The 24416-nt window shown below is 32.9% G+C and overlaps 1 protein-coding gene across 9 annotated transcripts in view; it reads right to left on the minus strand.

Annotated features, from left to right (window-relative positions):
• Positions 1-24416, minus strand: part of ROBO2 (roundabout guidance receptor 2) — a 648114-nt gene that overhangs the window by 71247 nt on the left and 552451 nt on the right. For all 9 annotated transcript variants that reach the window (XM_077118710.1, XM_077118711.1, XM_077118709.1 and 6 more), the window contains 4 exons: positions 18662-18893; positions 15828-15952; positions 13310-13481; positions 2973-3155 (listed from right to left, as the gene is read on the minus strand). In XM_077118710.1, the coding sequence (XP_076974825.1) occupies positions 2973-3155; positions 13310-13481; positions 15828-15952; positions 18662-18893 (712 nt within the window). The remainder of the gene's footprint in view (positions 1-2972; positions 3156-13309; positions 13482-15827; positions 15953-18661; positions 18894-24416) is intronic.

Genomic DNA, 24416 nt, shown 5'->3' on the forward strand with positions numbered 1-24416 from the left:
CAGAGTTAGAATCTTCATTCTGCAAGGCGCTTATGCACCTCTCTACTAAGTTACTGTCTTCCCTATTCTACCTCTAATGCTTGAGACTTGGAATGAAGAAGTAGGCAAAAGGGAGCACAGAAATAAAATTTTACCTGCTTTACAATTCAACTTCGGGTCAGTCTAGCTTTATTAAAATGCATCTCTCAGCATATGCAAGCTATATCAGATGTTTCTGTGTAAACTGATGTAGTACATGGTTATAATTGGGATTCAGAGTAAATAAAGTATTTCATGTTGAAAATTAATTTAAATACTAATCTCAAAGTAGAGTTTTTGTTTTATTAGCAACAAGTTTATTAAAGCCTAACAAATCATGAATAGTTTTGAGAATGTATAGAATTATCATACAGTGAAAAAATGGAAACATTAGGTTTTTCATCTGGTGAATAAAATCACGTCTTAAACTTTACTAGGTTTAGTTTTCATACTTGAAAAAAAGGCAAGATTCCAAGAGAAATTTTTATAGAAGTCAAAATATAGACAGGACCAGTACTAAGAGAATACATACCTCGTAATTTTTGAAACATAACAGAAAAAAAACAGCACCCTATGAAAATTCTATGCTCTTAAAATGGACCATTAGAAAAAAAAATAAAAATAATAAAAATTTAAAAAATGGATCATTAGCTCACATATTAAAATTTAAGACTTATAACATATGATAAACACATATTCCATTACTTATTCTTATTAAAATTCCCATAGCCCATATTTTTAAGTTGTATAAGGACAAGAATATGAAAACTTAACAAAGATGGAGGATAGGTTATTAATGAAGGGAAATGCATAGAAAATGTTATTAAGCCAGATATACAATACTAGGTATTTGTGGTTTGGATTTTTATTTGCTGCTTACCAAGAAGAAAAGAATAGCAGTTGCTGGAAGGCAAATTTCTAGCTGGAGGTGAACCTATTCTGAGAGTCAGCCATCTAACAATTAAGTTAGATGCTCCCTGGCTTGGCCTTAATCCAGAATATTTGAAGGACATAGCACTTTCTGATTTAGTAGCTCTTCTACAAGCAGATGGATATCAATCACAGTGAGAAATGATAATAAGAAATGTACTATTTTTTGTCAAGCTCAAAGACCAAGAGATATTCTAAAATTAAGTGCACAGGTTATGTAAAGAGTAGAATTTGGCCTACCATTAAAGAAGAAAAGTCTGTCTAACATAATTTGACTAAAAGCACAAACCTACTAATTGTGAGAGCTATCTATGGTATTTATAAGCCTTGAGTGAATGAAGAACTATAGAGGGAAAAAAAAGCAACACTTCAAGTGTAGATTTATTAAAATTTTTTGCTGACGTGACTAGCATAATTGATCTTTTATTATTTTCATGAAAATCAAAGGAATAAATGCAAAAAATCCTTGAAATAAATCAGTTCTTCCCCCATGATTTATATGGTTCATATGCATGTGCCAGAGAGAGATGAAATTAATCCAGGAACTGATAGAAAAGATGGGATTGATGGATGGTACCTGCAGGGTTGAAGGTAAAAGACTGGACTGTAATATATGAGGGTGCATTAAAGTATCATTAAAGTTCAAGAATTCAGCACTAGGCAGGCATGGCCAAGCACCCCATTCTGGGAAGAATTCTACATTGGTGTGGGGACAGAATGCTTAGATGACAAAGTGCATGGAATTAGGCAGCCAGAAACCAATGAAAAAAGAAAATAGCATAATGATGACAAATCAGGAAACAGAAGTCCATTTAAAGGACAATATGCTGTATTAGTTTCTTTACTCCTGGAAATTTACTCTAACCAATAACTCCTAAGCTCTATCTTCAGAAGATATAGACATGAGCCCCAACATTATGGTCAATTGATCAAATTTAAATGCTGTCAACAGCAAAGAAGATAATCAAATGGATGCTATTTCTCGGGAGCATTTTGTACTATTAGACATTATCAGTAGCTTAGAAGCCTCTAAGCTACCACATCTTTGATGTCTAATAAACAATAGTACCCATGTCAAATGACTTAAGACACTTTCAGTTCCTACAAAAGATGAAATTAGAATTACGAGATATAGAATATTGAATTAAATGTCCCTGAAAACTTCTAAAGCATTTGTAGGGTCCTGCTATGTTCAAATTCTTCCTCTGTAAATTCTGTTAGTGTGCAACATAGTGAGACAGTTTTTTTTTTAATTGTTGTTGTTATAGAAAAACACTGAAATAAATTGCAAACTGTAATTGAAAACAGCATCAGGGTTGAGTTTATTCTTTCAATCTCTTCCTCTGCCCTCTCTTTATCATTAAACTTTGGAGATATTTTGAAGACCACACTTTCTGACATCCTTAAAGCTCTATTTTGGATTCTAAGGAGAAAGCATTTTTCTAAATTGGTACATTATCTAGGGACTTTTTCTTCTGCTGCTTCTACTTGTTTTCCTTCTCCCTTTTAAAATGCTGATTGGTTACGTTGATATAGACACACCCAACTTACGTGACTAGTAAATGATTTTATTCATGCCTTGTCAGTCATATTAATTCCAGGGAGATTTGTATTTGCTTGCATTTTCCATTTGGGTCATTTCCTATTATAATCAGCATCCTGAAATACTAAAAGTATATTTCAAATCTTTTTTCCTGAGTATTTTAGTAAGGCTTTTGCCCAAATCTTCTTATACAATCACATCTGTTTGTGTGTTTTGAAGAGCTAGTTGAAAAAAAATGTACTCCCATTAAGTTTTACTGTCTATAAAGAAAAAGACTGCCTCATAAGCATAATGTGATATGGTCAAGAGTGATACATTAAAACACATTGTTTATAATTGCATTTTCCAGAGCAGGTAGTTAAAATAAGCCAAAATATTCATTTGTTCATTCATTCATCATTCCATTCCATTCCTTCCCTTTCATTTCATTACAATCTTAAATATAAGAGATTTTTTTTTTAAGCTGGAAATGGTCTCTTACCAGCATAATTACTGAGTCCCTTTCTCTTCTTTCTTCGCCAATACAACCAGATGCTAAAACCCATCAAAATTACCCAGCAAGCACCACCAATACCAGCTATAAAAGCTGGTTGCTTTACAACATCAGTGATTTGCTCAGTTATGCTGTTGTTGTTTTCAGTAATGACAACCTCGTTGCGTGCCCCTATGGAAGAATTAATGGTATTAGTAAATATTAAGACAAGAATAAAGACAAGAACACATAGATGGTACACCAAAGGCACAGAAAATTACTTTGGAGAAGAGTAATAGTTGTTTTGTTGTGAGTCCATCACACTTATTGGTGAGCATATTTTATACATTTCAAAAGAAAAATCAAACGATGGGTTTGAAAATATGATGAAGAATATAGCCGTTTTGTGTTTTGTATTGCTATGGGCATATTCAGAACCATGTCTTGTTATTATTGTCCTATAAATAAATATTAACACATGCATTAGAAGTTGAAATCAAAGCAATGTTCCTTCATTAGATGAAGTGTTTTTAGTAAAGTCCTGGCAAAGAAAAAGGCAGGTACATTATTTAGCACAGGCTAGTTGCAAATTGCCTTTCCTCTTTAACATTGCCCATATTCAAATGTTCATGATTTATGATAAAATGTAACTTCACATTCCTCTGGGTTTATTTTACAAAATAACTTATTTTGATGAAACATTCTTGAGTTTACAGGAAATTATCAAATCTACGATATAAAACAATGGCAATTAAGTAAATACCCATTCATAGACATCAGAATGTATAATTAAAATATCATGAGAAGATTAAAACTCATACATTACCTTAAAATAGTTGAAGGTAATCTGAAATTTTACTTGAACATTCAACACAAAAGCATAAATTTAAAAATAATTCTAAAAATAATTCTCTGTAACTACACCATATATTTAAATCTGGACTAAAATTATTCTAGACATGGTCATGTTTTGACAACTTAGACAGACTCTGAATAATTAATTCTCAGTGTCTAACTTTCTTAATCCATTAAACATTTAAGTCTTTGCTCTTTAGAGATATTGGGATTGATTTTCATGAGTTCAAAACCTGCTTTTTTTTGTATGCTGATTGGTGGGGGTCATATTTCATTCTTTTTCCATGTGACTATGGACTACTAGTAGTAGCATTTGTTGAATTGATTTGAGGGTGGGGTGGGGGATGAAGTGCATGAGGCAGGAATCAAACCTGGGTCTCCTGCATGGCAGGCGAGAATTCTACCACTGAACCACCCTTGCACCCCCTCAAAACCTGTTTAAAAACATGGATTGCATATTCTTGTGAAAGACTCTGAGTCCCTAAGGGATAGTAGAGCCAATGGCGGAAAGGACCCAGGGTCCCTGAATGAATACATGGAGCACAGACCCCATGCCCTATCTGCAGACCCATATTAGAAAGGGATATGAATAAGAAGGAAACTTTATTTTGTTAAGCCAGTCAGATTGCAGGCTTATTTAGTATAACTGCTAGTATTTCCTCATACATACTTAAAATTCCTTAAAGCCTTTAAATTTCAGATATTAAAACCATCTTACACTTATGTAGTCAATTTGCTTCATTTCCACAATCTGTCTTCCTTAATTACTGAACATGTAAATATGATCAATAATGTAGTTAAGATAAACTCACATATTCAATATGAGACATACACATATTTGGTAAAATTACAAACTTCTACTAGTAATTAAAAAGAAAGCAAATGCCTTATAAAGCAAAGAGAAAATAAATTGATTTGACTTTTCATTTGTGTAAAAATTCTATAAAACGTCATATAAACATATAAACCATGTTTAACATGGTGCAATATTTATGTTACCCAAGATGTATTACTATTTCTTATGCTATGGTATTTCTGAAACAATGCAGTCAGTTGGACTAATTAGAAAATAGACAAGGGATATGTGTGACCTGTAATGCTCCATTGTTCTTGCAGGCAAAAAATATAATGAAATATAATGTCTTCCTCCCATTGGAGAGTAATGAAGAATAAAACTAATTTGTTGGACTAAAACTTAATTAGACACATCAGATTCAATTGTACCTATTACTGTGAAACTTTGCAGCTGTTTAATATATTATTATACCCACTCTGTAATGTAAGCATGAAAAGGCTTAGAGAGTAATTAGAGAAATAATAGCCATATTATTAAATGAGAATATTACAAATTTTAAGTTTATGTAAATGTGTTATATGACACATTCTCTGATGCTTATGGATGTGAATGGATTTGGTCACATTTATATGTGTTTGATGCAAGAACAATATAAAATATAAATACTTTGAGGGAAAGTCATCTTATGAGTGGGAACTTCAGACAAAAGAACAATAGGGCTTATGAACCTTTGTAAGGCCGTATGTTACATTTATACAATATTTTAATGAGCAGTCACCTTAATGGAATTTTCTGAAATAAAAACTAAACTAAGAAGGAAGAGATAAAACGCTACATTGCCTGGCATAGGCCAAACCTAAAATATCAGCCACAAAATACATCACAGCTCAATATATGATTTAATTAAAGCAAGGGGGAAATGAGGTTGAGTTTGCGTCACTTCAAGTGTTGATTCCAGGACTGGAGAAAGAATAGGGAAGGCATACATTGAAACAGAAAAGGAGATCAGCCATCACTAAATCACTTTTCGACTAAGGAATAACAGTTGTGTAGATAAGGTTATCAGACAAGATGTTAAAGTAGATAGGCAGGGATAATTAAAGATACAATTAAAAGGCTTCTTCAGTACAACAGGAGATATTAAAAAGAAATAAATCTCTCAAGAACAAATAGCCTTTTCTAAATTGAACTGTGATTGCATGTATGTGTATGTTTAAGTGCTACAATTCTATTTTCTATGACTACATCTTGGATACAGAATATACCAAAAAACCTGTAAAGGATACGGCTATCATTTATTAAAATATATTTTATTTCTTACAAATATGAAAAACTTTAGTTGCATTATGCAGTAAATAATTTAAAAGGTGCTATTACCAATCTGAAGACTCTTAGTCTTTTAAAAATGATAGAACAGTAAAGCAAAACTTTCTATTTTATTTAAAGTAATCTAAATTAACATTCTCTATATTTTCACTTATTACATAATTGTTCATTCCTTAACTATGATTGTCATGATATGAGTTTAGTTATATGGTATGCTTCCAATATTAATCTTGCCTCCAAATTTCATAAATCCCCAAAGTAATGTGAAGCAAATATACAGTAACTAGAAAAAAATCATTAGCCTGAGAAATACAGTTATTACTAAAGATGATAGCAAAAGAAAATGGGAAAGGAAAATATCGACATTTCATGATCTTAGCTGGCCCTAAATTAGAATAATTATATTTAGTTAATACATTTGTATATATTCTAGAGAGTCAGTCAAAAACAAAACTTTATTTACTTATCTGAAGACTCTCAGAGAAATCATCGCTTTTAAAAATGTTAATTATATTTTTAAGAGAAAAATTAATGGATTATTTTATAAATAATATAAATGACAAAATTTATTCACTTCAGTTTTTTTGGGTATATCCGTATTTCTTTCTTTCAATTTATTTTAGAAAATCTCAGAAGGGCAAGATTATAGGTTTCCCTGAGGTTAAGAAACTAATACAGTCTGTGAATGACTAATTAAGAAAGAGAAGGCAATTTAAAGAAAAGTTAATACTTAACTTCTCAATGTTTTTATAAGTAAAAGAAAGAAAATTCGGGCAGGCCACGGTGGCTCAGCAGGCAAGAACGCTTGCCTGGAATGCCAGAGGACCCAGGTTTGATTCCTGGTGCCTGCCCATGTATTTAAAAAAAAAAAAGAAAAAAAAAGAAAATTGGAGAATCTAAAAATATATGCTTCAATGTTAAATTGATTCATATGCAGTAAATACTTTGTAATAAAAAAAAAATGTTTCCAGAAACATGCAGTGAGTGCTATATGTGCTATATATTTATTCCAGAAAATAAACAAAAAGTGCTTTATCTTGTATCGAACTCTGGAATACTATGTTATAAATATACAAAGTGTGGGCACAATATATATTTTAAAATATCAATGGCACTGAAAAAGCAAATAAAATCAGGGAGAACTAAAAGGAATTTGACTCTAGAAAGAACAGAACCTCGTTAGGGGACATGTGCATTTATCTGGCTTTTTTCTCCCAAGAGATCTTCTCAATCCATGAAGTGCTAGGGCGCGAAAGAGAATGCAAACTGTAAACCTCAGGTAAGCAGTGTCAAAGGATGAAGTTTAGGTCTACCCAGAGTGGATGAGTATTTGGAGAAAAACCATTTGAAAGATAGAGCCACTGATGGGTGAAACTCCTGTCTATAGTTTCCCATTAAACCTTAGGGTGGTCCCTAAATGTGTAGGCTAGAAGATGATTTCAAGGAGACTGATGGAAAGCAAAAGCTAAAAGGCTAAAAGCCTGAACAGAGATTTCAGCTGATGCCTACCTAAGAAAACCTGTATTTGATGTTTGAATATCATCAAATTAGGGGGACCAGATAAAAATATTAAGCTTCTCCATGAAACCCCAGGGGACTTAGAAGTAAATATCAAGTCCCAGGACTGAAGTTTTGTCCTAAATTTGAGGATAAAGTATTAACAGTACCACGTTAATGAAATGAAAATCAAAGCCACTGCAAGTTCGAGGTTAAGTTGGTCAGTAAATAATGCAATGTTATTAGTACAAAGAACAACACTCTTCAGAAGGAGTGCACAAAAAGTCTACAATATGCCATCTGAAATATCCATTAAACACTAAAAGCTACTGGACATACAAAGTAAACAAACAAACAAATAATAACAACAATGAAACAACCTGAAAACAAGGAAATATGACCTAAGGTCAAGAAAAAAAGTAATCAATAGAAATAGGTCACGAAATGAAATAGGTGTTGCAATTAAGAAAAAAAAGATGTTAAAGCAACTATTATAATATGTTCATAATTAAAGGAAAAATAGTCCTAAGGTTTAAACATAGAGGATATGACAGAGGTAAGTTAAAATTATAAAAGAAACCAAAAAAAAAAATTATAAAAGAAATCAAATGGAAATTCTAGAAGAGAAAAGATCAATATATGAAAATAATAATTTAGTAGATACTTGGACTTCTGTCCATGAAGGAGTAATGAGTAAGGGTCTTGCACTCCACCATAAACAAGAGAAATCAAAGTATGTGAAACAACATAGCAGGAACTTTGATACCTAAGAAAAGGAAAACAAACAAAGAGAATCTTAGTATAATTGCAGCTTTCTGCCTGGAGAAAATTTCTAAAGGTGATGCAGTAAAGGGGAACTAGATTATGACTAAAGAGTCTTGCTGAGCTGAAGAGAGAGGAGCTTAGGGAGACCAAAGGAATAAAATTTATGGAGCAGAATACCAGATAAAGGTGAATAATATAAAATACTATTTTCTCATGTTTGACTTATTTGAAAGATAATTGCTGTTTAAAGTAAAAAACAATAACACTGTACTTTTTATTTTGTTGCATATGCCATGTATAGAAGTAAAAGCTTATTATAAAAACAAGAACAAAAAAGATGAGAACAGAGAAAATAGAACTGTATTGCTCTAAACTTTTACATTCAAATCCTAGAAAAACAATTACAAAAAATTACAGTTAGTAACATAATAATGGACATGCAATAAAATAATGAAAATTAAATTGATCAAAAGAAAGCAGTGTATTAGGGAAATAGGCACAAAGACAGATAACACCTATCGAAAACAAATAGCAAGATGTCTTCTGAAGTTTATGTATGTAGCACAGAGACTTTGCCTACCAATAGGTATATCTAAGAGTTACTTTTGGAGGAACTGTTTTGTTGCTCAGATGTTTCTTCTCTCTCTCTAAGTCCAACTCTGCAAGTGAAATAATTGTGTTTTCCTCTACATGGGACATGCACCCAGGGGTGAAAGTCTCCCTGGTGGCATGGAGATGACCCCCAGGGATGAGTCTGGCCCTAGCACTGTGGGATCAACAATGCCATCCTGTTGAAAAGAGGGAAAAGAAGTGTAACAAATAAGGCATCTGACTGAGAGAGTTTAAATAGTCGAGAGGCCACTCTGGAGGTCATTTTTATGCAAGCTTCAGTTAGACATTGCTACTTGTCATAATTATTATTCCAAACCCCAACAAAACCATTCCTGTCTATCCTAAAGAACACTTAGGGTGTTTTATAAGATTCTACAAAGGTTCCATGCACTAGAGTAACTTTCCAGAAACCTAAAATCTCCAGATTGATCCCTGGGCCAGATAAATCCTGAAATGCAGAGGGCTAGCCTTTCCAGAACATCCCCATCCCATATGATTGACAGCCCCTTCCAACATGAAAGAGTTAGAATGGGCATAGCTCAAATACCCCTAAAGAATGGGAGAAAGATCAAAGGTGATGGTGGAGTTGTACAGAGAAGGTAAGGTTTAACCAATGAGTATGATTGCCGAATCATGTTCATACGTCTTTTGGTCTCTCAGTTCTTGGAGCAGCTAGAAGTAAGAATCTAAAATTTTGGAATTTTGACCCATTTCAATTTTTGCTGTGAACTAATTGTTGCTATGTGCTTGGAATTTGTTGTTTTTTGTATATATATTATTTTTCACAAAAAAGAAAAATATATATATTTCTTCTAGTCTCCAGTGTTTTGGAGCAGTTAGAATGAAAAATCTGAAATGGTGTAATGGTAACCCATAACAAACTCTGAAATTTGTTCTGTAACTACCTGTTGAAGTGTACTTACAAAATCATTACTTTTTGTTTCTTTTTTTTGTATATATGTTATATTTAATAATAAAAAAGTTTAAAACAAAGAAACAAATAGCAAAATGGCAATTCTAAACCTAAACTCATCAATATTTATATTCAATACAATATTATGTACACTATAATAAAAAGACAAAGATTGAAATAGCGGATTAAAAAATCAAGGCCTGGTAGTGTCATTTAAATAAAAGGAGTGGATTTTTCACATAGAGATTCAGAGTTAAAAATAAAAGGATGGATAAAGACAAGCTATGTAAAAAAAAGTTTCAGTGGCTATACTAATATCAGACAAAGTAATTGCAGGACAAGGGATATTATTAGGAAATAAGATATTTCATAAGGATAAAAGAGTAAATTAATTAAGAACATGTAAGAATCCTAAAATTGCATGCACTTACAAGTAGTAAAATACATGAAACAAAAACGTAGGAAACTAAAGGGACAAATACACAAATCCGTAATTACAAGAGAAGATTCCCAAATTTGTTTTCTTACTATTGATAGAACACAGAATATCAGTAAGTACATGAAAAAATTAACAAGTTTGATCTACTTGACATTTATAGAACATTCTACCTCAAACCAGAAAAAACACATACTTTGTTTAAGTGCAGAAGGAACATTTACTAAGTTAAACCAAATTCTAGACATAAAATATGTTTTCCATGTTTAAAAGACTAAAGTCATACCAAGTACATTTTCTGACTACAATGAAATTAAATTAGAATTTAGAAACAAAAACTGTACCAGGAAAATCCCCAAATTTTGGAAATTAAATAATGTTCTTCTAAATATATTCTTCAACAAAACAGAAATCTCTAGTTAAAAGTAGAAAATATTTTAAACTCTATGATAAATGAAAAGAGAACACATCAAAATTTGTAAGATTCACTGAAGCAATGCATATTTATAATTTTAAAAGCTCATATAAGAAAAGAAAAAAGTCTGAAATCATCTAAGTTTCTGTCTTAAGAAGCAAAACACAAGTAAGTAGGAGAGAAAATAGCAGAAATCAATTAGGAAACAGACAAAGGGGCATTATAAGCAACCATTTGCCTGTAACTTAGCAACTTAGAAGAGAAAATTCATTGGTGGCAAAAACACAACCAACACAATACAAAGTAAAAATTCTGAATAGGCCTAAAATCATGACAAAAACAGTAACAACAAAAATCCACAAAGAAACTCTAGGCACAGTGAGAATCACTGGATTCTACAAAATATTTAAGGAAGAAATCATACCATTCCCCCCAAAACCTCTTACAGAATAGAGAGGACGAAGGAATATTTCCCAACTAACTTTGTAAAGCCAAAACAACCTTAATTCCAACACCTGACAAAGACATTAGAACAAAAGTCAACGACAGGCCAATATCTTTCATGAACATAGATGCAAAAGCCTTTACTAAATGTAAACAAGTAAAATAGAGAAATATCTGAAAAAGGATTATAAAGAGGAATTTATCCCAGATAAGGAAGGTTGATTTGCCTTTCAAAACCACTAAATAAAATTCATTATGTTAACACAAACATTGAAAAAAAACCCTGATTATCTGAATATGCTTAGTAAGAAAAATAAGTAACTATTAAAACTAGCAAGAGATTTAGCATGGTTATAACTATTAAAACTAGCAAGAGAATTTAGTATGGTTATAAAGTGAAATATAGAGAATTAAATTTATTATGATATAAGATTTTTGGTAGAGGAAATTTTTTAAATTTATAATTTAGTCAAGAAACATAAAACACTCAGAAACCTTTTAACAAAAAATACGTAAGATCTAATACTAAAAACTGAAAAATCCTTCTTAGAGTTAGTTAAGCCAACTAAAGATGATAAATAATGGAAAAGTATATCATGTCCGTGCTGTGGAAAATTCACTATTAAATTACTACCCCTCCCAAATTTTGATATATAGATTTAAAATCCAACTTTTTTTTTTGTAAAAATGGACAAGCTGATTTGAAAAGAATATGGAAAAGCAGAGGGACTCAAATAGCCAAAACAATTTTATAGAAGAAAATGATGGAATAGTCTGATTTCCAGGCTTGCCATAAGTTACAGTAATCAAGACAGTGTGGTTTGGCATATGGATAGACAGACAAATGGAACAACTTAGGGAATCCAGGAATAAATCCACACATATATGGTTAATTGAGGAAAGAAAAATCTTTTCAAGAAATGGTGCCTGCCCAACTAGATAATCATGTGGAAATAATAACTGAGCATCAGTGCTCAAATTGTATGCAAATATTGGAGATGAATTCTAGACCCAAGCATAAAAGCAAAAAATTACAAAGCTTCTAGGAGATAACATAAGAAAATATTGTCACTATCTAGAGGTAAGAAATGAGTTACTAAAATATGCCAAACATAAAAGAAAAATGTGATAAATTGTATTTCATTTAATTTATAACTTCCATTCATCAAAAGACAGTAATGCAACAATGAATAGAGAAACCATAGACTGGGAAAAAATATTTACCATGCATATATGAAAAAGAACTTGTATACAGAATGTAAAAATAACTCCTTCTATTCAATACCAAGTGACAAACAATCGTTTTAAAAGGCAAAACACAAGGAAAATTCAGAAAAGAAAATATGTAAATGGTCAACAGCACATGTAAAGTTGCTCAACATCAGTAGTCATCAAGGGAAGTGCAAGTTAGAACCACAACAAATGTTGGTGAGGTTGTAATAATTCTGATAGTTGCATGCTTTACTGGTGGGAGTATGACATTATACAACAATTTGGAAAATTATTTAGTAGTTCCTTGCATGAACTATATTGACCTCATTACGTGGGAATTTTACTCATAGGTCTTTCTCCAAGAGAAATAAAAACATCCTCAAAGAGCCTTACACAAGAATGTTCATTCTTACAATAGCAGCTTGAATTGAAAATATGGTATGTTCACACAATTAATTAAAGCTCAGCACAAGAAATGTAGAACAATTGCATCATACATGCATTGGTGGATCTCAAAAACAGAAGTTTTAGGGAAAGAAACCTGAGACAAAATATTACATACTAATTGATTCCATTTAGATAAACTCCAAGAACAAGCAAAGATAATCCACGGTAATAGGGAACAATGCTAGATAATGATGAGAATAGGTTTAATAGGGATTTCTTCTCTGAAATAGTACATTTGGATTGCAAAATTTTACTCTGAAATTTCTAATTGTTGACTGCTTCTGGCTAAGAGGAAGCAAAATAGTTTTGAAAAGTAATGTACAATGTTTGCTTACTGTCCCATTTCTATTTTATTTAAATGGCTCAAAATTGTATTGAAAACTATTGAACCAAATAATTTTCATCTCTATTTTCAGGACTTAAACTCTTAGTGACTTAATTTTAAGAAATTCTAGGGACTTTTAAGAACACAAGCAATTGTACCAAGCATTTTTGTCAACACAGCTGCTGCATGACGTGTACCCCTCACTCATAAGTGCATATCTAGTGGTAGGATGTACATTCAAAGACATATATTACCTGTCAGGTGACTGATTCTAAAGCTCAGACCGTATAGATTGGTACTCACCAATTATTATTGGCTGTGGCTCACTTTTTACTCCAACCCCTGCACTGGTACTAGCTGCAACCTCTACCCGGTATTGAATACCTGGGAATAATCCACCAATTATTACAGACCGAATGGCTGCATCCACAGTTTTGTTGATATGGAATCGCGTTTCATTTCCCAGACACCAGATCTATAGAAATTGAAGGTGAATTATAAAATAATACAAAGTTATTCTTAATGGTAACCAGGCTTTCATAGTTCATTGAATACATTTAAATATAGGGATACATCTATTTTTAGGTTTATAGAATTGTCTGTAAATGATATTTTCTAAAATCCAATTTCAGCAGCTTATTTATATATGTATACTACATGTATGTGTGTGTGTTAAAGGAATGACAATAAAGGAAGTTAAAACTACTCCTGTCCATTTAAATCTTACTGCCAGCACCGAATGCTCATAATGATAATTTTTAAAGGCACAGTGATTCTCTTAATGCTTCCTGAAAGAGGTCCCCAGTGCAAATGGCATTTTGGTATGGATAGAAATACAAAATTTACTCTGCTTAGTTTATTTATCAAGATTTATTATGCACACAATCTTTGTAAAAATAAGGTGACTATGAATTATAATATCCAAGGTATATAGATGCACATCAAAGTAATTTATATTTCATTTAAGAAAATATTAACTTAGACAGAAGTAGTTAACAAGATTAATTGACCTAAGTTATAGGTATTGACTGAGATGAAATTAAAGCCAATATTTACATTGGCAGTAATAAGTCTTAATATTGATCAAAACATATATAAATACAGAGAGACTGGTAGGAGGTTAAAGTAGTGGAAAGTCTTTAAACATTGAGGTTGGGTAGCCAGGGTTTTAGGTCATACAGGAATCATACTTTAAGGTATATTATTTTCAGGGATATGGAAATCTCTTACTGTAAAATATATCATGAAATAATTCTACTATACACATTTGTATTCATATTATATATTATTTCAAAATGTACACATAGGTACTTGTGTAGAAAAACATAGTTTGTTTCAAAAACAGGTTACTGAAACTTTTTCTATAAAATATTCCTGTGAATTGTATTTTTTCTTTATTCACATTCTGAGAACTGTGTTCCTAATGAAGGAATATTTAGCTCTCACCCAAATATATTCTTTACTACCAAAATATGATAGGTATCTAATAAGTGAGAAACTTTAAAGCTTTTGAAATAAACCCACCATATTGTAAAACATACATCAATATTTATCCAAATAAGAGTTTAGGATATTTAGTCCTGGATGGTACAAAAAAATAAATTTATAGCATCATTAACACATACATGCACAGTAACCCATAATAAATAATTCTCTTAAAATAGTATGACCTAATGCTTGTAAAACTTTAGGACCTATATAATTATGCTACAGTAAAAATATTTTTCTTATATTTCTTAAGCACATTTCTACAGAGTGTGATGGGAATAAATACTTTAAATAAATGTTTATGCATATTCTGTTCAGTTGCTTCAGCAAGCTGATCTTCAGGGAAATTCTAGTTTAAAATTTATCATTTTTCTTAGAAATAAAATCCAATCCACAATGTTCTAAACAAAATAATTCCGCTTTACTACACTTACCAGTTATGAATTTCTTGAGTGAGGTGGGGTGCCTAATTCTCAATTCTGTTAAATCAATCTAAGATGTTACTGCTGGAATTCTATAAATATGTATTGATTGCAAAAATTTATAGTTCTGAATTTTTACAATCTTCAATGAGGTGTTCCACGTGCATTATGTGGTTTAATCACATCACAATTAAACAGTATCTTATTTCACAAAGTCAGACTACTTCTGGGTCCAAATCAACATTAAATGATGGTGATGACACAGCAGATACATGCTGCACCAAAGTAGCAGCAAATTCACCAGTTAGAAATTAAGACAACTCTATTTTTAAGTCAAGTTTTTAAACTTTGCTTTTCTAATGGTTTCCTTTGTTCAAGTGGAAGTCCTTACAGATCCTAAGTAAATGCATGAAGCAAACTTAGAGTGCGAGCCGGTGCTGTCCACTCTCCTTCCCCCACCCCACCCCACCCCACCCGATCCTATCCAATCCCACCCACCTTTCTAAACTGCTTTTTTTTCCCTGAGTACAGAGTTTACACATGACTTTCCTAAAACCTCTTGCACAGAACTCGAATAACAAAGATATCGGCAGTCCCTGGAATGTGGGCTTCTTCCTGTACCCCATCTCTCCAAATCCCCAAGGTTCAGGAATCATATACCAGAAAACCATTCTTCTGTTGGGATTAATCGTTCAACTGAGTTTGTATTATCTGTGACCTTGGAGTTAGGTTCTAATCCCCTATGCATCTGCTTTATTACCTGTCATACAATGAATTTATAATTGTAAAGTAAATAATCATTTTATATTTAAACTCAGTAAGGAGTCATCTCTATGACAGTTTTCCATGTGACACTGAGACTTCTCCGAGTTCCCTTATCTATGACCCTTCCTTCTTTGCCCCGGCCCTACCTTGTATTCTTGGATAATTCCATTCTGGTGATCTGGAGGAGGGGGATCCCAGGAAACACTGATGCTTGTGCTATTGTGGCTTCCAACCGTCAGCACAGTGACAGACTGTGGGGGAGCACTTGGGGCTGTGGAGGAAGTACTCGGAATGAACACAAATAGTAAACCTCAGTGTACATTAATACTACTTACAGAATCTGAATATTAAGATGCATGGCGTTCTGGCTTCCGGGAGCTCGAATTTGCATATAGTGTTCAACGTGACAGTTAAAAAAAAAAAAAAAAAAACACAACTAAAGCAAAACCCATTGCTATAGTAATATGTACTCAATAAAATATGTGATAGCTAACATTCTAGCACTTTCTATACGCCTAGCACTGAGTTAAGTGCTATATTTAATTTTCACAATAACCTCAGGAGATAGGAAATGACTGTTACTTCAGTTTTATAGGTGAAGGAACTTATCTAAGTTATACAGCAAGTCAGAATTTGAACCCAGGTCTGTCTGATTGTAGAACTTGGGTTCTTCTGACTCCGATAGGCTGTCTTTCTGAAAAAAAAAAAAAATACTAGCAAAAATATTCTGAAAGAATGAGTTTCAAAATTTTTTAACCAATTTTATCTCTGAGTGGTGGCATTAGTGACAAGATTCTGTTTTAGTGTGGTTTTGGTTTAATAAATAAAAACAGAAAAACAGCTATAATTTTCACCAACACACAAAAAAAATACTTTTTGTTTTCATGCTGGAAAAAATGGTTGTTACAAATTGATCCCTAATTTAAGACTTAAAATATTTTTTTAAAGGATGGGTGAAGAACTCTGATTATACAAATAAAAACAGTTCATGTTGGGTCAAATGTGAAATAGGCAGACTTAATTTTCTACAACTATTTTCTTTCTTTATAGTTTCTCCTTTTACTAATTATAATCATACTAAGAAAAGATGAGTGAGAAACAATTTTAGATTTTAGATTGCAACAAATCCCAACCAGGGTATTTGAGAGCTGAGAAATACAAATTTTGCAGAAAAACTCTTCTCTTCTCAGGGAATCTGCAGATTTATATTATATGTAGGAAAAGCAAAATCAGAAGACTACATAAAATCCTCCTTTACAGTTAAAAAAGAATTTTGTGGTATTAAAGGATGTTTATATTAAATGATAAATACTTCCATATCTCTGCATAATATAGTCCTTTTCAAATATGTAAAACAGGATCCTAAAAGATATTTTAAAAGCCTATCAATAAATCTTTCCTATGTTTAGTAAATTTGTCATAATGATGTATTTCACTGAGATACGGCCATATATTCATTGAGATATGAGGCACATGTAGACATAACACAATAGTGCTCTTTTTATTCCTTATGTGATAACATTTCTCGCAAAATGGCATGATGACATAAAGTCAACCATTTTTCTACCAGCTAGGTTAGTTATCAAGTAGACCACATAGAGAACTAACATTTGAAAACTGGCTTCTCTTTCACCTTGCAGTGGTGTGGAGTGAACACTATGCCTGTTTCCTGAGAGGTCAATTATTCCAGCACTCAGCTTCTTTCTACAGATGTGAAAGGACCCAAATCGCTGTTCATTGTTCTCAGGCATAGCCCAACTGTGTCCCATTTGTTACCTTCACAAGGCTACAGATATCAGAGATGAATGTACATGGAGTGGGGACAAATGTCTGATCCAGAGGAAAAATCTAGCTGCAGTAAAACTGATTTTTGGAAGTTTGCTTCTAATATAGGGTTCTGTATAAAAGTTACCCACCCCACTCATTAGTGCTGCACCTTTGAAACATAAAGTAAAACAAACGATGGATAAAGATACTATTATTAATTTTTGGTAATTTTTCCCTATTCTTTGTGTATATATATATATATATATATATATATATATATATATATCCTAAAAACAGACTAATGATGCCTTTAAAAATATGCACTTCTGTTGATGCCAGTCTATCACATAGCAAACCATATGCAAGGATAATATTTTTGTTGTGTTGTTTATTAAAAGGAATGTATAATTTAAATGCTCTTTGGTCAAATATGAACATCCATCTGTTAACATGAACAATCTATACTTATTTTCATAAGATTGCTCTTATATCGTTCTATATAAAATGTGCTTAGTTAACAGGCTTTTCACAGGAGTGAGACACATAAAATTAGTACAAAAGCATAAAAGAGGTTTATGATATTTGGTATGTGACTTTTGATGACCATGATGGTGCCATTTATTGTTAGTGAGGAGACACCAATAAATCAACTGGATAAAACGTATATTAATCTCATGTCCATCATAGACTGACTTTAAAGTATCTGTAGCCAAAGAGGTTCTAATGGGTTTGAAAGCTTCTCTAAGAAGAGAGCTATTGCAAATATGCAAGTGGTCCTCCAGATTAGAAATAATGGTTAGACTGGCAGAGCCAAAGGGGATGGAAGCAAGTAAGAGAAAATATAATCCTTTCCTACACACAAAGAAAGAGGTCACAGTGAACAGCCTGTGTTCTTGGGTCTCTAGTAGCCTGTCCTTAAATAGAGCCAAATAAACTAAATTCGTATTTTAAAAAAGAGGAAAACATTGCTATTAAACTCCCAATGTACTGAACAAGGACAAGATTTGGGGCAAATGTTTACTTAAGGAAAATAGAGTAGCCTGAGTATCTTTATTTCGTGAGTTGACAAACTTCTATGGATTTCTCAGAATAAAAGGAGGAAATGACTCTTTTTAAATTCATTTTTGATTACCATTTTCTAAACTGGAACTGCAACAGAAATTGGCCGTCCCGTTGCATAAATTTGGTTTATGTCAGGAATCTCAATACTGACCTTCTTCTGTAGTGCGGACTGTTTTAGATTCACTATCCATTCCTTGGAACTCATTAAAATAGGGTCGAACTTTAATTTCATAAGTGACTCCCTTTTTCAGGTTGACTAAAACGGCACTTCGCTCGGTGGGGACTTTGGCATCTAAACTCTGCCACGCTGACGTGGCCTGCAGGCCTGAAGTCTGGCGGTAAATCACGCGGTAGCCTTGAATAAACTGGGGCTGGCGATCGACCTGAAAAACATTTCAAACATTTCGAACTAAATACAAAACTAAAATATCAAGCATTTCAAACTGAATAGAAGCATTTCACACATAACAATGGATCATCTACCATTGCCATCTGATGCTTACTTAAGACATAGAAAATGTCTAACTTTCTGAAATAAGATTCTGTTTAATTGTGATGTGATTACATCACATATGCATGTGGAACACCTCACTGTCAAATTCAAAACGATCCATTTAACCTTTCCAATTCCAAGGTCATGTTGCCCCAGAGTTACTGTTTCCAAAACCAAGGATGGAAAATCTCTCTCCGTTCTTTAAAATATCTCACAGAATCCAAGATACCGAGATAATCAATCCAGATTCCTTAGAATAGCACAAAGGTCGAAGTGTCATTTTTTTTTTCCCTGCTTCCCCTTTTCCTGCACTCAAAATTCCTCTTTTTGTGGTTTTATATGCAATATACCCTTTGTCAGGAACTTCCATTCTCTTTTTTTCTATTCACTAATGCCTTTACTCCCTCAAAATATATTTTTTGAGTTCCATTAATAGGTGCTGGTAGTTTTGTTAAGCTCTGGGATAAAATGTGGAATGAAAGTGGAGTCATCAGTCCTTTCCCTCCTTGTGTTCAGACTCAAAGAAAAAGGCAAGTGCTAATCCAGTCATACCCCAACAACGGTCACGTTACAGTCATAACAAATAAACAGAAACACATGTGTGTGTAGGAACCTAAGAAAACCTTTAAAGGAGAGGGAACTGAGTCAAGAAGACAAAGTTTCCCTGAAGAACTAACAAGAGCTGAGATCTCAAGAAGACCAGGATTTACCCAGGGAAAGAGAAGAGGTGGGATAGTTTAAAATCCCTGAGGCTGGAAAAAGTTGAGGGTGAGACTAAAAGTTTCTCATGTATTAGCATGAGACATGTTGTCACATGACAATGTTCTTTATGCTTTTGTTTATTAAGGTACACAGGGTAAGCAACTGTTTTTAACAAAGGTCTGAGATTTTGAATCAGAAAAACTGATATTCAACAAGTCTTTAAAAAGTTTTGTCCACTTGAATAAGACTGTTGTGAAAATCAAATGTATATATAAATGCGGGGTAAAAATGCAACATGTTCCTCTCTTTATACATTGATTAAGCTGTCTTTGTTGGGATTCTGTGGTTTCATCTTTGGCGGAAAAGAGCTTTTAGCTTTTCAAACATTTTTTTTAGTTGAGAAATCTTCACACTCATGCAGTCTGCATATGGTGCACAATTAATGGCTCAAAATATCATTATATTACTGTGTATTCATCACCATGATCATTTTTTCGAACATTTGCACCACTCCAAAAAAAGAATTAAAAAGATTTATAAAAAGCCTCATACATATGGTACCTCTTACCCCTCCCTCTCATTGACCACTAGTTATTTCCATCTACCCAACTTATTGTACCCTTTGTCCCCTCATTATTTATTTATTTTTATCCATATGTTTTTTACTCAGCTCTCCATACCCTAGATAAAAGGAGCATCATACACAAGGCCAAACATTTTTTAACACCTTGCCATGTTTCTAGAATTGTGTGATTTAGCCATAAATCATCACAGCACCTCTCCAAGTAATATTCCATAACATGGTTTAATAGCCACATTCTAAGAAGGCTTTAACTTGACATATTTTACTGTCAGATAAAGTGTATAGATTAGTGGAGAAGAGACGGGCTAACCTCATTTCAAGAAGCCTGAGGAGAAAGAGGAATTAGAGAAGGTGATGATGGAGATGATTATTTTACTTCAGTTTTTAAAAATCTCTTTATACACTTGTCAGCACATTGTAAACAAAAGCCAATTTTTCACGTATCAAATTCTAACATATTTTCTCTAGTTGTAGCACTGCTTTATTTTTAAGTGAAACTCAATGGATATTAATTTATATTAGCCTTATGTTAAAAAATATAGATGCTCAACCAAAATGCAGTTAAACAAAAAGACAGCTTTCTATTGTTTAAAATGTCTAACCTAGAAAACTCCATGAAGTCAGTGTGTATGTGTGTGTGTGCGCGGGCGTGTCCTATAGAGAGCTAATTCCGGTTTCCTAGCCAAGCCTCAAAAAGTAAGATTTCCTTCACCAACTTGACCTCAAAGATTTTCTGGAATTAGTGTTACACTTGTGTAGGATTAAATCAAGAAAAAGTAAGCCCACATTCAATGCTGAAGCTCACTGAATCCTCCTTTATGTTACCACTTTGTGTTTGTTCGCTACAAATTCTTTGCAAAGAAGGAGTGGCTCTGACATTATGAAAAAGGGCAACTAAAAAACAAAAAAGTTACATTTATGAGGCCAAGAGAGATGCCTTTATTCAAAACCGCCAATGCTCAAAAAAAAAAAAACCTTGCAGCATAGGTTAAAACCACGTTCAGCTTGCATTTTATAAACTTCTCTACATTCGCTTTAAGTGAATTTATATACTAAAAGAAAGACATAACTCACAATAATAGCTTGTTAATACTGAAAGAAGCAAGCTGTGTTTTTTAGAAGAACATTAAGCAGCTGTTTCCAGATGAAGGGAGTGTGTAAATCAGGGTAAATTGGTTTTATCCATGTTTGGTTTTCATTAATTAAGTGTTTTAGAGACTTTATGAAGCTAATGTTTACTATGCAACATTTCCTTGCACACATCACTGTACACTGCCTTCAGCCAGTGTGTGATAGCGGTCTCCTTAATAACTCAATAGTTTAACCTGATTTTGTATAGTTGCAGTACGTTTTGTTTGGGAGGAAATGTGTTTTACAGGTGGAAGCAAAAATGAAAATGCTGAGCGTAGACTTTAAAAAAAATAGGTGGGATTTTTACTGGATATGAGTTCTACACCACAAAAATTTTGAGCTCATTTTGACAGGTAGTGATTTTCAAATTAAAACATATGCCTGTTGCTAATTTTATTAAAATTGCGATTATAAGAAGGAGTATTTTCTTTCAGAGTTGATTATAATTAGAGTCAGGTCACAGATCCCTGGGATTACAGGGCTTTAAAAATTGGGTATTTTCCCAAACATGAATAAAAATGAGCCATTGTAAAGAAAAGAGCAAAAATGGTAAAGAGTATAAGACTTCTGGTCCTAAGACCCCAATCTGAGTTACAGCTCAGCCTCTTAAACTTTCTAGGTCTCAGTTTACTTAATTTGGTTAAATAGTGTCCATTTTCTAAGGGCACAGAAAATTAAATGCCTAGCATGAATGAAAGCATTTTGCAAGCTTTAGAGATGATCAGTGCTAAAGCCTCTTTGTTGAGGGGACATACTGAAAACCTGGTCTACACGTGGCCCTCAAATCAGCAGTGTCATTACCACATTGAAGTGAGATGCTTAATATCAAACCTTTCTGTTGGAGGCTGGGTGGTAATTGAACACCTCCATCTAAACTGAAAATTCAAAATGAATCCTCTTCCGTGGGCCTATCCTACCTACTAAGTGAGTAGTGCTCTGAAATTGTAGTTCCCCAAATCACTCTGTTCCACTCCAGTTCAAGAGAGAAAGGGTCTGTGATTCTTTGTTATCCCTGAGCCAAGAACAGCCACCACCACAACAAACCCACTAAAATAACCATTTTTCAGTGTGGGATTAATTGCAATTTTCCTTGTGGAATTGCCATTTTCTTATCATTTTGCCTCACCTCATTACGAAAGCAGTCATTTTTATAAAGTAGTTTTTACTTCTAACAATTGTTATTACAAGTTTAGCTTTGGGGAGGGGGTGGCTAATCTTTAGAGTACAAGCGTTTGGTAAGTGAATCCTGCCAATCAGCTGTAAACCATCTATTCTAGCCACAAAGTCTGGGAAATAAAAATAGTTCTTCCCCCCTCCCCACCCCCCCATGCATGCATATAACTCAAATCCTAATAATGTGATAACTTAAATAACATGTAAATTTAGAAAGCTGGAAAATGTTACATAAAAATAAAATATTTGGCTACAATTTCTTTAGCTTCCTACTCCACCCTAAGTCTTCATTCCAATAAATTTACCTGTCTTGAATATTCATTATCTTATGTGCAAATATAAACACACAGGAGGGAACAATACCCAATATTATAAATGAACCCCTACTAGTTTCAATACTAAATAAATATCAAAATGTGTGAAAACAACGATTTGATCATTCAATAGACAGTTGCTGAAATGAATATTCTGGAAAAAAAACAAAAAAGAAACACATGGAGTTCAGATTCATAGAAGTCACAGCTCAGGAGGGAGACAAACATGCAAACACGTATGGATTATCTTCTTGGGATATAGAGATGACTCTGAAAATGTTCCTCACCTGAAAGAACTCCCAGTCTCCTGCATGTAATTTTGATCTAATTTCATTTACTTCCTGAAACTCAGTGACTTTACATGTAATTAACTTGATTCTTCCCCCCAATAATCCCCTATTTGAGAGAGGTAGCTTAAAGGAAGTATCTCCAAAACTCTCAACAAGGCAGAGAACACTTTCTCTATTGAGAATGAGGAAAAATCCACTATTAACAAAAAATTATTTTTTATTATTATACAAAATAATTGACTTTGTTAGTTTGTATCCGGTCAAAGCCACTGTAAGATGGAAGAAGAGTGGTAGATGTAGATAGTGTCTCTACTGTGCTAGTAGAAAAACAAAAATGTAATTATGTATCCTTCTTTTGCTTTCAGAAAAATAGAAACCAACATGCGCAGAACATAGAATACATTTATGAGAAATTATGTAAAAATGTAATTAAAAATGTAAGGTAAAATATTATTCTGAAAACATTATGAACAGTCTTATTAAGGTACCACTCAATTTTGTACTTAGAGGCAAAAATTTGACGAATAATGTAATCTGCCTTAAGGAGTAGCAAAATGCTTCATTTGGATTCAAAAGGATTGCAGGTCAAATTTTTGCCATTACAAACTATTCCTTTCAACTGTATATTTACCTACAGATTTTTCACAGTTATCTTTAAAGTGAAAACCTTAAAAACCTGACTTGCAGTTAGAAAATTCTAATTGTGGCTTTTCCTATGAAATGATTGGGATATTGGGAGCATCCTTCAATCTGTCTCCGTTGTTTTCCTTTTCTAAAAGGATAGAATTAGTCTAAATATTCTTCAATATTATTTTAGATTCTTTTGTCCCAACACAGTAATGCCACCGTATTTTTCCATACACATATAGACAAATGACGACGCCTTCTTGGATATTTGAGTATAGAGTTACTTACTTTTTAATATGTACATATTTATATAAATGAAATGGCTCTTATCCCTGTAGACTGTGATTATGAATCTCTGTGTCTCTCTCTCAACCAGATTTGTATCTTCATATAGTGCCTTCCCACATCTGGAACATAACTAGTTCCCAAGAAATGCTTGTTGAACTAGATTTGTTCAATGGACTTTTTACAGTGAAGTTTTTAATTCTTAGAAACCACCTGATCAGTACGTTGTTGTTAATGCAACCTGTGACATCTGAGTAATTCTCTTCATTGTGTTTTATATTTCTAATATATCAACTTAATTACATTAA

This window comes from Tamandua tetradactyla, chromosome 10 (assembly GCF_023851605.1).
Source record: "Tamandua tetradactyla isolate mTamTet1 chromosome 10, mTamTet1.pri, whole genome shotgun sequence".
Taxonomy (NCBI): Eukaryota; Metazoa; Chordata; class Mammalia; order Pilosa; family Myrmecophagidae; genus Tamandua; species Tamandua tetradactyla.